The following is a 15,798-nucleotide window of genomic DNA, read 5'->3' as shown; positions in this document are numbered from 1 at the left end:
TGGAAACACATAACATTTATTCCAAGGGACCCAATTAGCACCACGGAAGCAGGAGATATTTCTACCACAAGGAGGAACAGGACTGTAAAAGCATTTTCTAAAAAGGGAGGAATCTGAGCTGCTAATTTAGATGTGATAGGTAGATGTGATACTTAGGTTTCTATTATTTCTGTTATCTGCGGTTCTCTTAAGGTTACATTTCCCTCCAGAGCGCTGCGAGAACATTGTCCCCTCTTCTATCTGTCTTTAAGAAGTCCCTCTATTAACAATCTTGTGCCCAATACAACTTTCCACGTGTATTAGCCACGTACTTAGAGGCTGCTGAGGTTTCCAAATTTCACATTTTGCTGGTAGTTCTATTTTGTGCGCTTCAAGTGATAAGTACACAAGAACAGAAGTTTAGCAAAGCCTACCTAACAATTTCTCTGACATCTCGCAAAGAACGTAAACTAACCTATTAATAGACATATTTAATAAAGGCAACTAAAAACATTTCTTGATGTTTTCACACCCTCAGTCAAAGGACTCAGGAGAGGCGCACAAGAGCAAAACTCAGGTCCAGGAAACAACAACACAGCCAAAGAACAATTAATCATTTATTATACACAGTCAAACTTCACGGAGAGAACCACGATTTTTCGCGAGGTGACTGCTATTTTAACCCATCACGCTCAGCAGATCCGGCTGCCCCTCAGGCAGCACACCCAGTCCCTCACCGCGCCTCCCCGCCGCCATTTTGTGGCGGCCGCCGAGCGCCTCCCCCGGCCCGGCCCCGCCCCGCGCAGCGGCCCCGTGCCCGGGAGGGTGAGCCTGGGGGTCCGGGGGGGGGGCAGCCGGCGGGGGGCGGCTGATGGCGGCGAGGGGGGGACCGCCCAGCAGCCGCCCCGCCGGCAGCAGGGGGACATCGGGGCAGCCCCGCCGCCTTGCCTGTCCCGGCTGCGGGGCGGGGCGGGAGGCAGCGTGGGGTGCCGGGTGCCGGGGCGGGAGGCAGCGTGGGTGACCCCCTGGAGGGGTGAGGGGGCGCCAGGAGCCGCCCCGGTGCTCCGGGGGTCGTCAGGCAGCGGCCCCGGGGCTGTGCCCGCTGCTGGCGGTGCCCCTCGCGGTTGGGGGCTGCCCCCTTGGCGTGGCCGCACGTGTGAGCGCTGGCTGGGATCCGCGGCTGGCCCTGCAGCGCGGTTTTCCTTGTTTTTTTTTGTTGTTTTTTTTTTTCCCTTCTGGAAAAAGTTTAATCGTACCCACACGTGGCAGCGCGGCGGTGGGAAGCAGCAGGGCTGCGTGGCCTAAGAATAGCCGTGACCAAGTTTTTCTGCCAGAGCCCCCCCGTGCTGCGCTTTACGGGCCTGAGCTCAGCAGGGCTCAGCTCTCCCTATGCTTAAGCACAAACAGGTGTGTGATTGGGAAAATACTGATGCGAAATAACTCCTGTCTGAAGCCAGAAGTGCTCAGCTCTGTTGTGTTTTTCTGGTTTGTTCCAAAAAGCCACCAAAACATGGCAGCGCAGCACGCTGTGTAAAGGGAGCCTGTTCTGTGAGCAGCACTCACCGGGATTTAATTTAGAGGCTGGGCGTGAGCATGAGGCTGACAGGATGGATTTAGGTCTGGGATACAAATAGGGCAATTTGGTCTTGGTTGCACTTGTGTTGCTGGCGTTTGGGAGTGTGAGCGCAAAACCGCAATGCCTGCAGCATCATCAGAGGTTGCTAGCAGTAGTGGGCCAACCTTCAGTCCTTTTGAGCATTCCCATTTCTTGCTGAGGGCTGTGGCTTGCTGCAGCAACGAGTGTCCGGTGGTGATGTGGATTCCCTCTTGCTGGACTTTGGTGACCCGCAGTTACTGCTGAGGCACAGGAGCTACGGATGAAACACTTCACTAGGGAGTTGGTGTAGCAGTGAGGATGTCCTGCATGCAGCTGCGTAGGAAAACTTCGCGCTGTGCGTGCACACCAGAACTAGAGTTTGTTTTGTGATAAGGATTCTGCGTAAAAAGCATGAGATTGTTTACTTAGGGGAGTAAAGCTGTCATTTTCAAAATGACATTTGCCAAATGAAAGCTGCAGTGTGCTGTAACTCCTTGCATGGTGGCTTCACAAACCTGCTCAGACAAGCCCAGGGTTAGTTGGGCTCAGCCAGTCCGGGCTGAGCAGGCGTGCTGCAGTCCTGGAGGGCTTGGTGCTGGCTCGCTGTCAGGATGCTTAACTCGGCTTCTCAGGCAGGGTTTCACCTCTGCCTGGGGCTTTGAGCCACTCAGGGGGATGAACTGCTGGTGCTGATGTAAACTTTAATGCAAGTATGTCTGTATGTACTATGGTGTTAGACTTACCATTACTTGAGTTTTGCCTTAACTTTCCTGAAAACTTGGCAGATACGCCCTTTGTGAATTACTTGTTTAAATTTTTTACATAATGATATATGAACATATTGTCTGTCTTGAGAAAAAAAAAACACAACACACGGACACAAATTAAGTGATTTACAACTTTTAAATTAAATGTGTGCAATTTGGGGAAAAAAAGTCTTTTTATTCTACACAAACCACAAAGTTTGACAGCTTTACAAAGATGGAAGGAGAACCTTGTAATTTTAGTTTTCACTGTAATTGCACAGCATCAGCAGAAAGCCCTAAAAATATTCCCTCCTTTCTGTAGACTTGGTTTAGCCAGAGCTGGCCATCACAGTATAGAGACGGGGACAGATGTGTGCCATTGTCAGTGTGTGCTGAGGATGACTAACACCGGGCGCTGCAGCATGTGCTTCTTTCCAACGTTGGTGTCTTTCAAGGATGTGTAATAGGGTCCCAATTTCTCATTCTGTCCCCTCTCCACCCCTTTTGCAAGTTATCATTAAAGCTCTTACATCTGAGGTGGTTTTAAATGCATCTATTGCTGCAGAAGACCAGTCTACTAAGGGCTCTTTTTGTGGGTGGATTTCCATATTTATAAAGATCTCATGTGTGTGGCCATTTGGATTCATTGTGTCTATTTTTTATTATGAACTCAGGTGTGGGATTTGAACTTCTGTGAGCCACAGCTTCCAGTAGAGTCCTTTGGAGTTTGCTGAGGATCTGAGAGTGGATTGGAGGCAGCTTGGAACAAATAGTGAGCATCTGAAAGCAGAGCCATTCCCGGGGTACTCTTACTTGCCTACTTACGCTGGAGAAGGCAAGAGGAGCTGCTCAGGTCCCTCAAGGTTGTGCTGCTGGTTGACTGTTCTTTCTCTCTCTCCCCTCTTGAACAGGAACATGCCCAAGAAAGGAGGGAGGCAAGCTGAAATGGGAAAAGAAATGCAGGTGCAGTGTAAACGAGCAAAGGTGGAAGCAGCTTGTTCGCTGGCAGTTATGAGTTTCGAGAGCCCAGACAGCCTTTTTGGAAGCCTGATCTCTCCCATCAAACCGGAGGTGTTTTTCAGGGAGTATTGGGAACAAAAGCCGCTGCTTGTTCAGAGAAATGATCCCCTGCTGGCTGCTTATTACCAGTCTCTCTTCCAGCTGCCAGATTTGAAGGAACTGTGCAGCCAGGGTCTGTACTATGGGCGTGATATAAATATCTGCAGATGTGTGAATGGAAAAAAGAAAGTTTTAAATAAAGAAGGCAAAGTGAATTACATGCAGCTGAAGAAGGACTTTGACCAGAAAAAGGCAACGATACAGTTTCATCAGCCTCAGAGATTTAAGGTTGGGTCATTTAATGCATTTGAATATAATTCATACATGTTTTATAATGCAGCATATTTTGCTTGACATGTACTTGACATAGCTTTGTCTCTGTCCCCAGTAAATGCAGGTGAAGCAGCTCACATCAGTGACCTGCTGAAACCTATACAGGAACTGTATTAAAAGACAGTTTATACTTCTGCACTGCCCGTCACGTTTCAGTGGTCTGCAGTAAGAACAAATCCGACTTACGCTGTAAAATTAAGTATTACTTTTTAAAAATTTGCTTTATCACATACAAATTCAGAAAGATCTAAGTTCACAAAATTGATGGTTATCTATCTATGCCTGCTTAAATTATCCTTTCTGCCCCATTGTTCTGCAAATGGAGCATTTATGCCAAATTCCTTCAATGGAAGACAAGGTGTGAGATCGTGTAAAAGATTTGCAGGACATTTTGCAATTCTTGATAAAGCATGGGCTTTGAATTGCACCACAGATGTGAACCACTGCAATTTTGGTGATTGCCTTTTCTTGTTCTTTTTGATGCTTTTGCAATCTTCATGCATTCACAACGAGGCAGTGGGTGTCTGCACAGTTGTGTAAAGGACTTGGGTGTTTATACTTGGATTGAGTAGTCCTTTTTTTTGTCCCATGGTGTCAATGCAATTTAATTACGAAGTGGTCTGTAAGGACTCAAATATACGGCTGTATCAATATTGTTAGCTGATCTCAGGTCAAGTGCCACTGGCATTTCCAGTGACAGGGGCATTTGCAGTTGAGCTGTTGTATGATTTATGCTGAAATGCAGAGCTTGAGCTGAATGTGCATAAATTCTGGCTGAAGTTGCCCTTGCATGGCTCGGGTAGTTTGGCATCTTTTGCTATGAGAGTCATCGCTTTGGTGCAGTACCTGTCACATGTCAAGCATGGGTGAGTAAGGTTTGTTCTTCAATATACCCACACAATTAATAAACAAACATGCTTTTGCAAGGAAGTTCAGAGAAGAAACTCTCGGAGTTAATGAGAAAAACCTGTTCTGAGAAGAAAATGAAAAACAATCAAAGTGGAGTTTGGGCAGGGAGCACTGCCAGCCTCAGCCACGGCTCACATGCTGGTTATTTCATAAGTTAAACCCATGATGAGGCTGGGGCTTAGCTCCAATGCTTTGTGCCTTCTGTACTGTGTCTATTAAAATCATTGCACCTGAGCTTCTCGTACTGAATACGTGACTGGCTCATAGCTTAATGTTAGATCTGAGGTGCATTCTTCAAAAATCTTTGGGGAGCTCTGTTATTAAATATTTGCTCAAATCCCTTGTTGAATCGAGTAATAACCTAAAGTATTTTGCTGCAGTAAGACATGCTTGTTTATATTTTCTTCTTTTTCTTTCCCCCAGTACCTTGTACTTATCTTGACCTTTGCTATAACTATTTGAAAATTAGATTCAAGTAACGATTTGTAAAGCGTTAGTCGCTTTATTCTTGAAAAGTGCAGAATTTCAGCACCTTGATTCTGCCTAGCTAAACTTAGCAGATGACTTAAAACTTCTGTGGGCTAACTATTAGAGTTCCTTTGTTCCTTTTTTTTTTTTTTTTTAATTGCAGCATGTTAACTAACATACATGAGTGATAACAGAGGGAGAATGAAGTCTTATCAGTCTTCTTCAGCATCTGTTATGATGGTACCTCAGTAGCTTTGTGCTTTGAAGGTTTTCAAAAGCATCTCTTGGCATGAATCTGTTAAATTTTAATACATATATTTCAGTTGTGGGGGAGCAAAGTAGTTTTAATAGGTTGAAAGATACTTTCAAAGTAAAGAAAGATTCTTGCTTTGAATTACAAACCTGTGGCTTATTCCACAAACAAATGTCCTGATACGTACACTACATACACTGCAAAATCTCAGAGGCATATAAAAAAAACAAGTCAGAGATACTTTATCTCCTTGATTACGTACCTGCAGAGTGTTGCTTGGTTTCTGTTGCAACTGGAGGCATTGGAAGTAGGTCTCTAACCTTTGTACAGTCTCTTTGATGCTAGCTAATATAATGCAAGTCATGCATGTGTTTATTGTATTAAGATGCTTTGCAGTTTGTGGGATGATGGTTGGTTTCTTTTCCTCTATATCTAGCCCTTTTTTGGTTTTGCAACCTAATGACAGCAGAGGGAAGAGAGCAAACACCAATGCTATGTAGCACATGTGGTAGCATGTAGCACTCCTTGGCTTACTGATTACCTTTACGGCAGATCTTTGCTTCTGCAGTGTTTGCTTCCTGCAGGATCACCTTTCTACCCTGGCAGCAAGTACTCATTGCTTCCACCTTCCCAGCCTCCGCCTCCCAGTTATTTCTGTGGGATTTTGGTAATTCCCTAGAAGAACTTCCCAGGCAACAAGGGAGGCTAACGGGCTGGGAGAAAGCCCAGCTTGGCTGAGCTGTTCGCTAGTAACATCATCCTTTCTCTCTAAAGGAGGAGCTCTGGAAGATTCAGGAGAAGCTGGAGTGCTACTTCGGGTCCTTGGTTGGGTCAAATGTGTACATTACTCCGCAGGGCTCACAGGGCCTTCCCCCTCACTACGACGATGTTGAGGTAGGACAGCACAACCTCGGCTGTGAAGCTGTGCAGGGGTTTTGCTAGTGGCAGTGGATACCTTTCACTGTTTTTTTTTTCCCTCCCCTCACATAAACTTAACATTATAGAAAAATGGTTTTCCACTTATGGTAAGTGATTGCAAGTGTTTCAGTATGGTTGTTGTGTTTGTTTGTTTGTTTGTTTTTTTCCCCCCCTCTGAAATTTCACTGAAAAGGTACTGAGGTATCTAATGGTAATATCACATCAAGTGTGCTTTCCAGGCCTGGTATTTTCTTTAGATGAAAAGAAAACTTTGTTTTGCCAGCTGCAGAAACTTTCTAGCACCTTCTTTTTGTTTTCACTTCATTCTGACCCCCCAAGAATCTAGAAATCCTTTTTTCGTTTACAAAGTACTTGCAATTTTTCACTGGAAGCAGCCTGGTGGTACTGGTTCCCATTTGCTGGGCCTGCTGATTTTAAGAAGTTACTGGTATAACGGAGTCCTGTGGTCCAAATGCATTTCAGATTGGCTTCTAAAAGAAACACTCAAATAACTACCGGATTTAAAAAGCACATCTTGAAGTTGGACTTTCACACCATTTTTTTCCCCATTAACTACATTCGGAGTTTTATTTTCCTGCGTGTTCTGGCATGTGTCATCAGCCCCTAGCTCACGCCATCCCCATGGTGTTTATGACACTGCCAGTGATTGGTGGTTAGACCTGTATCACCTAATATTTTGAATATCCGTGTGGTAGATATTACTTTTAAGTTAGTCGTGCAGCACCTTTTTTAAATCATTGGGAGAAACAGGGATTTCCAGGTGCCTACCTTAGACAGGATAAAGCAGATCTTACTTTGCAGCTCTTCTCCTCATCTCTAAGTAGAGCCGAAAAAAATATGTTAAGTGTGAATTGCTACATTGTAGGCACCTAATAATTCAGCCTGTGTCCCTTCTGTTTGCTTTCTGTCTCTGATTTCTGGCATGCTTCCACAGACTTTCCAAGTAAGACGATGGCTTGACATTTTGGATTAGTTGAATGTGTGAGGGGAGGCAAGGCTTCACTGTGCATTTGGTCTTTTGCAGGTGTTCATCCTTCAGCTAGAAGGCGAGAAACACTGGCGACTCTATAAACCCACGGTGCATTTAGCTCGGGAGTATAACGTTGAATCAGAAGATAGGATTGGGAAACCCACACATGAATTCGTATTAAAGGTATTGTAAGTGAATTGCTTTAACTGGTCTGAGCTGTAATTGCCTGAAAAGTAGTTACATTTGAAATGGTCCTTTTCTTGAAAACAGCACTTCCAGTTCTCGTGGCTGTGAAATTGAGAGCAGGGTTGGTGCACAAAACACTCTGTAAGAAATTTAGGCTGTAGTTGTCTAACTACCCTACCATTTCACAAAAGGTATCATTTGCTTTAGTATTTAAATAATGGACCAAGAAACCAGTTCTTTCTGGAAATTGTTTAGTATTTTGTAAGTTGGGCACCAGGAATCCTGGTTGATGTTTGTGGAGTTCCATGCAGAAAAAGCATTGTTTTTAATATGGTTATGAAGTGGTTTATGCTGTTACATGCTGTCTGTAATCAGTCGGTCTGATCCATCTGTGCACTAAGACTTAAAGCTTTCTGAAGTTTGTCACTGTTTTGGTGAATTGGATTTAAATATTATAGCTGACCGATAAATAGAAGCATGAACTAAAAAACATATTAACTTGATGTATTGTTTTTTCTTTTTCCAAACCTGAAAATCAAGTGTTTGGCAGGTTTTTTTTTTTGTTTTTTTTTTTTTTCTAAATAGAACATTTCACAAAGATTGATTAATTCAGCCCTTTCAACAGCAGCATTTCTGTTTTACATATTTGTACTTTAGAAGTGTGTTACTTACCCAACAGGTAGGGCTGCTCTGTTTTGGAAGCCTTGTTAGTTTCTCTACCTTGTGTCCTTGCCTCTGCAAGGTCCCTGCTCTTTCCTGTTTTCAGACTTGCCTTTGGAAGCAGGTAGTTTAGGAAGAGTAGTTTAGGTTTGGTATGATACTGATCTTCCTGGCCAAGGAGTTTGACAGATGGTAATTTTCAGTTGTCAGGATGTATTGGTTGATGCAAAGTCCAGTAAATTACAGTTCGTTTTTTTCTTTCTGGAACATGTTGGGTAGGACTCAAGTGCCTTTGATTTTTATGGAATAATGCAGTATTGCACAAGGCATTGTACAGGAATTATTGCAGTGAAAATACTGGCCTCTGGCCCTGAAGAGGGCTTCAAAATGTTCCAAGTTTTTAATTTAGTTTTGTGTTTGGTGTTGGTTCCTGCGTCCCTTTTCTTTTGGTTATCTGTACGACAGTCTCTGACAGGAATGTATAGACTGGTATTTCCTCCCTAAATATCTTCTAAAATATTTCCCTTCTCCTTTTTTAACATTTCTGCCTTTCGTTCACGGGCAGCTTAGGACAAATGGACTGGTCAGAGGCTGTATTGGAGTTCTTCTCCCCTTCTCTGAGAAACTGGTAGCTGAATGAGCATGAAGGCATGCTAGTTGGTTTAGGAGGTCCCAAACCACATTTTGTCTTGGTGACTTTTCATCAGGCCGTGGACACGGCTGGCTTGTTACTGGTGTCAAGCACAGAGCTTATGTGTCAGTGGCTATCTGTCCTTCAGGAATGATTTCTCATTTACTTTGCTGATATCCCTGCCTTCATCTAGTTCAGAAGTAAGAAGATGACAAGGTGATCAGAATCTCATTGTGTCTCTTGGGAAATGCTCTGCCCTTCTCTGGGAGTCGCGACCCATAGTCTGTGAAGAATCTGGTCATTTTAATTGATGAGCATTGTGCTTGTTGGTTCACTTAAGCTGATAAGACTACCAAGCTGATAAGAAGAATAGGAGTTGCACTGCAGTGAAAGCTGCTTTGAACAGTGATGGTCCTGGCCTCTTTTAGTATGAGCAAATTTAAGGAACAGTAAAATTAAAATGGAATCAGATTTCACTGTTGTTGCTGTATGAACCTTCTCATTGACTATGCTATACAGCTACATAGATGTTTATAGGAGAACCTATAATTAACTGTTTTTTTCCTTCTTGGAGGCAATTTGGCATGCTGCATACTTCTCTCTTACCTTGACTTCCTAATCTAAATTTTTATCTGTGTGGAAATTTAATTTAGATAGGTAAGAAAAAAGTTAGGGAGGGGAAAGGTTGTACCTTTTTTTTTTTTTTTTTTTTTAAAGTGCTTTAGCTGAGAATTTCAGACAATAGTATTGCAACAGACTGCAATCTTTATAGAATATTTGGCCTTTCTTGTGAATACTGACCTTTTCATTTGACGTGATCTGACTGGATTCACATCACACTGCTTCTCTGCTAGCCCAGTGTTTTGTCAGCATGTTCATCCCAGCTGTGGCTTTGAATCCTTTACGCAGCTGAGCTGGAATGTGCATGTTCTGTACTGTTAACAGCTGGCTTTGTGCTTTCGGACAGGTGCATAGTAAATATTAGTAGTAAGTTGGGGAGTTCAAGGTATCGGGCTTCCTTGCATAGGGTGCTTTATATTATTAAAATGTACTATGGAGGAACTCCCTATTTTGTGATAAAAAAAAACAAAAAACAGAAACAAACCACATTGCCAGTCAGTCTGCTCAGAAAGTATTTCCCCTATTTTACAACAACACGGTAAGGTTTGATGAGGTGCCCTAATCATACCGATTCTTTTCATTTTCTTGCAGCCTGGTGACTTGCTGTACTTCCCAAGAGGGACTATTCACCAAGCTGACACTCCTCCTGGGATATCTTATTCTACACACGTGACCATCAGTACCTACCAAAACAAGTAATTTTTATTTATTTATTTATTTATTCATTTTCATTTTGGAGGCTGGGGGCAGGAGAGGAGGGAAACACTTCTGTGAAGTGGCCTGTTCATGAGTTTTTTCGTGCAGCAAACTCAGTGCATTTTAATGGGTTATTTTATTATTTACCAGCAGTAGACTTTCACATTATCTTCCATATTACAAAATACAAAAGTAAACTCACTGTTGTGTTTAAAAATCTGTCATCGGTGGCTGAAATTATTGTTCATTTCATAAACTAGAGAAAGAGTCATGGGTTACTCCTTTCATCTTGTTCTCTCTTACATTTTGTAGTCACCCACGCCTGTTCTGACAGACTTGCTGCAAATTCTTTCTTTGCATATATTTTCTACTTATCTGTGTTTTTAATCTCCCTAGCACATGCGTGCAAGTCAGGTTTCCTTTGACACACATCTACATGTAATGCTTGTGCCCACTGAAACCTTTCATCACACAGGGAGATACTGCTGTGACCTAATCAGCTTCACTCAGATGCTGGCCTTGGAGTTATTGGCCAGTTAGGAATTGGGAAGGATTTCTGTTAGCCACAAAATTGGGCAGAACAAGTTTGGGCATACTCTAGATGATCGTAAGATGTTATTTTTAACCACCAGATGTACCATGTTATAAACCTAGGATGTCCGTACTGCTGGTAACTCTTAATGTGGCTGTGTTGGAGGGAAAATTAAGGTTAAGATGCTCAGAGGAGTGTCTTCATAAAAATGGGTTCTACTGATTTTAATTTACAATATTCTATTGAGAAGGCAAAACAAAAAAAAGTTACTTTCTGTAAGTATTGATGGCCATTGCAAAGAGTGTTTGAGTTCATTTATAACATAGGTGGCAGTGTTAGTGCTGAGCTGCTTCGGCTAAGTGTGATGGCACACCCAAACTGATCGGCTGCGAGTGGCCTCCAGAAATCCTTCCCTCTCAGTGTGTAGCCAACAGTGGAATGCTTGAGTGGAGAAGATCTATTTAAAAATAAATAAATAATAAAAACTCCCTTAAATGAGACTATAATAAGTCATACTTTCTCAGATAGTAATGGAACCAGACATAGGTAGGAGAAAGCATGCCTCTTTTATTTCAGTGCAGCTATTTTAGTAATTTTTTTTTCCTTCCTGTCCTACAGCTCTTGGGGTGACTTCTTACTGGATGCAATTCCTGGCCTTGTGTTTGATACTGCAAAAGAAGATGTGGCTCTGCGGACAAGCATACCAAGGCAACTGCTCATGGTAAATAGGTGGGACTCAGGGAAAAATAGTGCATCCAGCTGAAACTTTAGTACTGAAGAAAGGGTGTATCTTACTGATCTGCTGTGAGAGCTCAGTGCAATGGTACTGTCTTGTCTTGCAGTAAAACCACTTTTGAAGACTTCAGGATGAGTGTCCTGAGGTTTGGTGCAGCAGAAGCAATGCGTATTCGTTAATATCACAGTGTCCTTGTATGGCTCGCTTCCTTCTCAAAGCAACATTATTTGCTTTGGAGCTGTCAGACAGGTGTAGTTTCCATCAGGTCAAACTTTTGACTCTTTAAAAAGTTAGTGGAGCTGTAAATTGTTCTGTGCCCTTTTTATGGTTGTCTAGTTGTGAAAGAGAGAACAAATCTCTCTTTCAGGTACACTTGCAAGCTGTTTAGCATTGCAGTTAGTCTCATGGTGAGGAAAACTGAGCATCAGCTTATGTGTGTGAACAGCTCAGCTCATGTGGAAGGTGTAAAATAAACATTTGTTGTTCTGAGAGTAAATTTTGTTACCCTTTCAAAAGATAAAAGAGAACTTTCCAGATCATCACTGCACCTCCTTCTCCTTAGGAGAAGCTATTTAAGCTAAACTCTGTTGATCTTAAATTCATGTGAGATCAACTCTGTGTGAATATTCAGCAGGTGGATATAGCAGACTCAACAAAAAAACTGAGCAGCATTTTGAGAATGCTTGCAGACCGCCTGGAAAACACCAGAGAGCTGAGATCATCTGACATGAAGAAGGATTTCATTATGAACCGTTTGCCACCTTACTTGGGATGCGATTCTGATCCTTTAACTCCAGGTAGGTTTTGAGGTTTACCACATCTTTATTCCCTTTGTTGATGTTGTGGTAGAGCTGTTGCTAACTCTGCCTTTTATGATTTTTTGTGTATTATGGTAGGCAAAGATTGGAGTCTAGCATGAGCTTCATGTTTGAGACAGATGTTGAAACATAGCTTAGCAGGAAATGTAGCCACAAGAAGACGGCTAGGAGAGTAGGGCCAATTTGCACCATTTATATGGTTTCCATCCTTTCTAATGAAGATTTTTTTTTTTCTTAGGTGGGAAGTTGCCCAAATTAGATAGCCAAATCAGACTGCAGTTTAGGGATCATGCTATAATTACAGTGGAGCCCGATCAAGAGAATTCTGTAAGTATAAGGAAGGCACCCCTCTGCACTTCGGGTGTGTGGGGGTGTTGCTGAGTGTGAAAGGTATTGCACTGTTGTACTGACCTGTCTGAAAGGGTCCTGCAATTATTGCTTAGCTGGACAATGCATCCTATTAGGATTTGGTAGGAGATTGTGGGGTTGCTGTCAAGCAGTAATACGGCATGTTCTTGCCTTCTGGAGGAGATCTACAGAACTAAATTTATCCCGTGATTCTGCATGGCAGGTGCATGATCTTCATCTGAGGTTAGATGGGATGGATCACTACCTCTACTAAATGGTCTGTACAGCTCTTGATAACAGATTTTTTAAATTATTTATTTTATTCTTTGTGTTCAAGAGCACAAATAGGATTCCTTAGAAGGGGGAATTCTGCCACAGCTGCTACAGGCTGTATATGTGCTTAGTCTTCACCTCTGAGTTATCTTTATCTCTGGTGCCGGTGAAAACAAAACTGTTCCATAAAATAGCTGCTGGCATCTTGGATTATGTTGTGTCCAGTCTGCTTCTTAGCTATGAAGGTTTGTGATATGAATTTTAAAAAGTTATTGGAGAAAACTGTCTGACTGCTCCAGAATTTTAGACTTCAGACTTCTACAGAATTACTTTATATTGGTCTTGAAAAACAACAAACAAACAAACAAACAAAAAAAACAAACTTAGGACATCTTGTACAATTTTTTTTTAAGAGTAAAATGTTTCCCTGTGAGAAAAAAACCATAGCATAACTTTTTCTGATTTTCTTCCCCCATGTTGTTTGTGTCTGTATTACTGTGAGAATATGTGGGTTTTAGAAGCTCTATTTTGCAATTGTTGATGCAACTCCTTTTGATGTCATACAGATAAATCTGAATGAGATCACATGGAGAAGACTTGTGTCCTCAAATTCTCAGTGAGTTTTGCCCACAGAGCACTGAATTGGCTTGCACAACTTCAACCAAGGAATGCTAGACGTGATTTTTAAGAGACAGACTAGTATGATGGAAACCTAGCGATATGAACTCCTCCATTAAGACCTTCTAGGAGGTGCACCTTAAATGGCATGTGAGTCCAGCAGAGGCATTATTAAGGCAGAAGAGAAAAGGCTTTAAACTTTTCCATAAATGTTTTGTAGACTCCCTTATTTCTGTCATAGCTTGCTGTTGGATCATTCTGTTAGGAAAGTGAATTCCTTTTCTTGATACTAGAGTGGACTCCAGAATTAAGAAGATAATACTGTCACTTGAGTGTGATGAATTTGAGGATACGTAATTATTTTCTTCCTGCTGTCTCATAGGATGAAGTTCGCAGAGAGATGGTGTATGTGTACCATTCTTTAAAGAACAGGAGAGAAACTCACATGATGGGGACAGAAGATGATGATGCTACCACTGAGGAAGGCATGTCACAGGTTTGTTCCCCACTTCATTTTTACTTCATTTTTTTAATATGGGCACACGTGCACCCACTGTGGTGTCCTGTTGGGTTTTGCTGCAGATTTCTTTTGCATGCCTTCAGTTATGTCCTAGGTAAAGTAGCGATATGCTAGCACGTGTTCTGTAGTGGCAGGGGGTCACTGTGGGGGACAGTGTGTTTATGTCAGTTTGAAATGATGTTAGCCTCCCTATGCCCTGTTATGTAGTGCAAGGTAAGTGTGCCCATTTTAGGGCAGTGTGGGAAGGTGGGTCAGCATCAGGAGTAATGAGTTAAATCTTCTCCTGAAATGTAAAGAGGGAACTTCTGTTATTAATAAGGCTGCAGGTGGTTCTCCTTCATGCTTACAAAGGCTATATACAATATTTCTGAAGAATGGCTGCAAGCTTTGCATCTTTTTGTTCCAATTTATGATAGTGAGATGCTATTACATCAGGCTTGTAACCTGAACCTTGGATATAGGTTTCCACAAATATACCTTAGAGGCAAAACTCTTGTCTAAGTAGCTGTAGCAAGGCTTTTTGCCTGTCAGTTACTTACTTTTTAAGGTAAATTTTGCTGAACATCTAGAGAAAACTGGTAACTTATACCGGCAGCTGCACACTATATGTAAGTCTTAGAATATAGCTTTTTGCCTTTAAGGTCTCCAGCCATGGGAAGATGGGTCTTCTACCGTTCTGTCAAACTATTTCTAAAGATTGTGTGTAACAGAGAGAAAGAAAGAAACTTAGGTCCTCTTCTAAAAATAATGCATAGGGTTAGGCAAGAGTGTATATTTCAGTTCAGAAGCCAGAAGGGGAAGACATGTACCTTACGTCTCTCTACATCAGTAAGAGGTGCTAGCACAGGTAACCACAGCTTCCATGTAAGAAGAGATTTCAGCTGTCTTTCTCTTAATAAAATTGGCAGGATGATACTAATCTTATGCAGGATGTGCTCAGAAATCCCAGTGTGAAGTGGGAAAGGAGCACCTGCTGATCAGTACCTATGTCTTAAACATTGTGTAATAATGGCCATGTTGTACTTAACTGAAGTGGTTTTTCTTTTCCTTTTTTTTTCCTCCCAGCAGACTCATGGACTGCGTTTTCCTTTGTCATACTTCGATGCACTGAAGCAGATTTGGAGTGGCAGTACTGTTTATGTTAAAGAGCTTAACCTTACCTCTGATGCAGAGAAAGAAAACCTTGCCTTGTCACTATGGACTGAATGTCTAATTGAAGTTTTTTAATGCTTTTGTAAACTAGCTCCTCCTGGAAGCAGTATTTCTGGCCATTAAGAAGCTCTTAAAAGAAAGGTGTATTCAGTTTCTTTTCTTTCCATCCAGCCCTTGGTTTGTAGTGCCGTCTAACAACACACTGCAATGTATGTGTGTATGCACATACACACAGGCTTTGCTACTTTCTGATGCTGAATGTTCTTTTAGTTTCCTTAGTGCTTTGGGAAAATGGTCATGGGGACAACAGGTAAGCTGCTCAGAAATGTTAATAGTGGAACGGTTCATGTTACCTTTAATTGCCAGACTGTTAATACCCTTAAAAAAAATTCAGTATCTCCACCAAAATTATTGATGTCTTACACTTCTTAGATAATGAAGTCCAATTTTAAGTACTCTAGTTCCTCGGGGATATTCTATGAAAAATCCCTTTGTCACAGCTGTAAACAGCTCAATTTACTTTTCCCATGCTGTTGATTTTTTTAAAGATGCTAAGCCCTACTGCTTAGATGCTGTCACCTCTCGAATAAACAAATGTTTAATATTTAACCTGTGCCTTCTTAATCTGAAAGTAAACCAAACCGGTACCTGGCATTTGTATCTCCAACACTCGCCTGAGTGGGTTCCGGTGGCAGTATTGCAATTACCTTAATACTTTAAAACCTACATTTAGTAAGCAAACCAATATAATGGC

The 15,798-nt window shown here is 42.0% G+C and overlaps 1 protein-coding gene across 11 annotated transcripts; it reads left to right on the top strand.

Moving 5' to 3' along the window:
• Positions 1–662: 662 nt before the first annotated feature.
• Positions 663–15,653, top strand: RIOX2 (ribosomal oxygenase 2). Of its 11 annotated transcripts, none has more exons than XM_027449401.3 (11): positions 663–804; positions 2,997–3,094; positions 3,234–3,669; positions 6,119–6,238; positions 7,308–7,436; positions 9,943–10,046; positions 11,198–11,300; positions 11,947–12,112; positions 12,372–12,460; positions 13,755–13,868; positions 14,961–15,653. In XM_027449401.3, exons 3-11 carry the CDS (start codon positions 3,238–3,240, stop codon positions 15,117–15,119), a joined length of 1,416 nt encoding a protein of 471 aa, XP_027305202.3. In that variant the 5' UTR covers positions 663–804; positions 2,997–3,094; positions 3,234–3,237; the 3' UTR covers positions 15,120–15,653. The 11 variants fall into 11 exon arrangements, with proteins under 11 accessions (XP_027305202.3, XP_071881257.1, XP_071881239.1 ...); XM_072025156.1 differs by having other exon boundaries at positions 2,997–3,125; XM_072025138.1 differs by having other exon boundaries at positions 2,997–3,125; positions 14,958–15,653.
• The last annotated feature ends 145 nt before the right edge of the window (positions 15,654–15,798 follow it).

Source organism: Anas platyrhynchos, chromosome 1 (genome assembly GCF_047663525.1).
Source record: "Anas platyrhynchos isolate ZD024472 breed Pekin duck chromosome 1, IASCAAS_PekinDuck_T2T, whole genome shotgun sequence".
Lineage (NCBI taxonomy): Eukaryota > Metazoa > Chordata > Aves > Anseriformes > Anatidae > Anas > Anas platyrhynchos.
Note: the sequence above shows the minus strand (reverse complement) of the source record. Positions and strands in the feature narration are given on the sequence as shown.

Bases quoted from the DNA above. Each gene is read 5' to 3' on its own strand.
- RIOX2 (XM_072025138.1), top strand. From the start codon at position 3,238: ATGCCCAAGAAAGGAGGGAGGCAAGCTGAAATGGGAAAAGAAATGCAG. The intron at 6,239-7,307 runs GTAGGACAGCAC...GGTCTTTTGCAG, and splicing joins CTCACTACGACGATGTTGAG to GTGTTCATCCTTCAGCTAGA. The intron at 11,301-11,946 runs GTAAATAGGTGG...GTGAATATTCAG, and splicing joins TACCAAGGCAACTGCTCATG to CAGGTGGATATAGCAGACTC.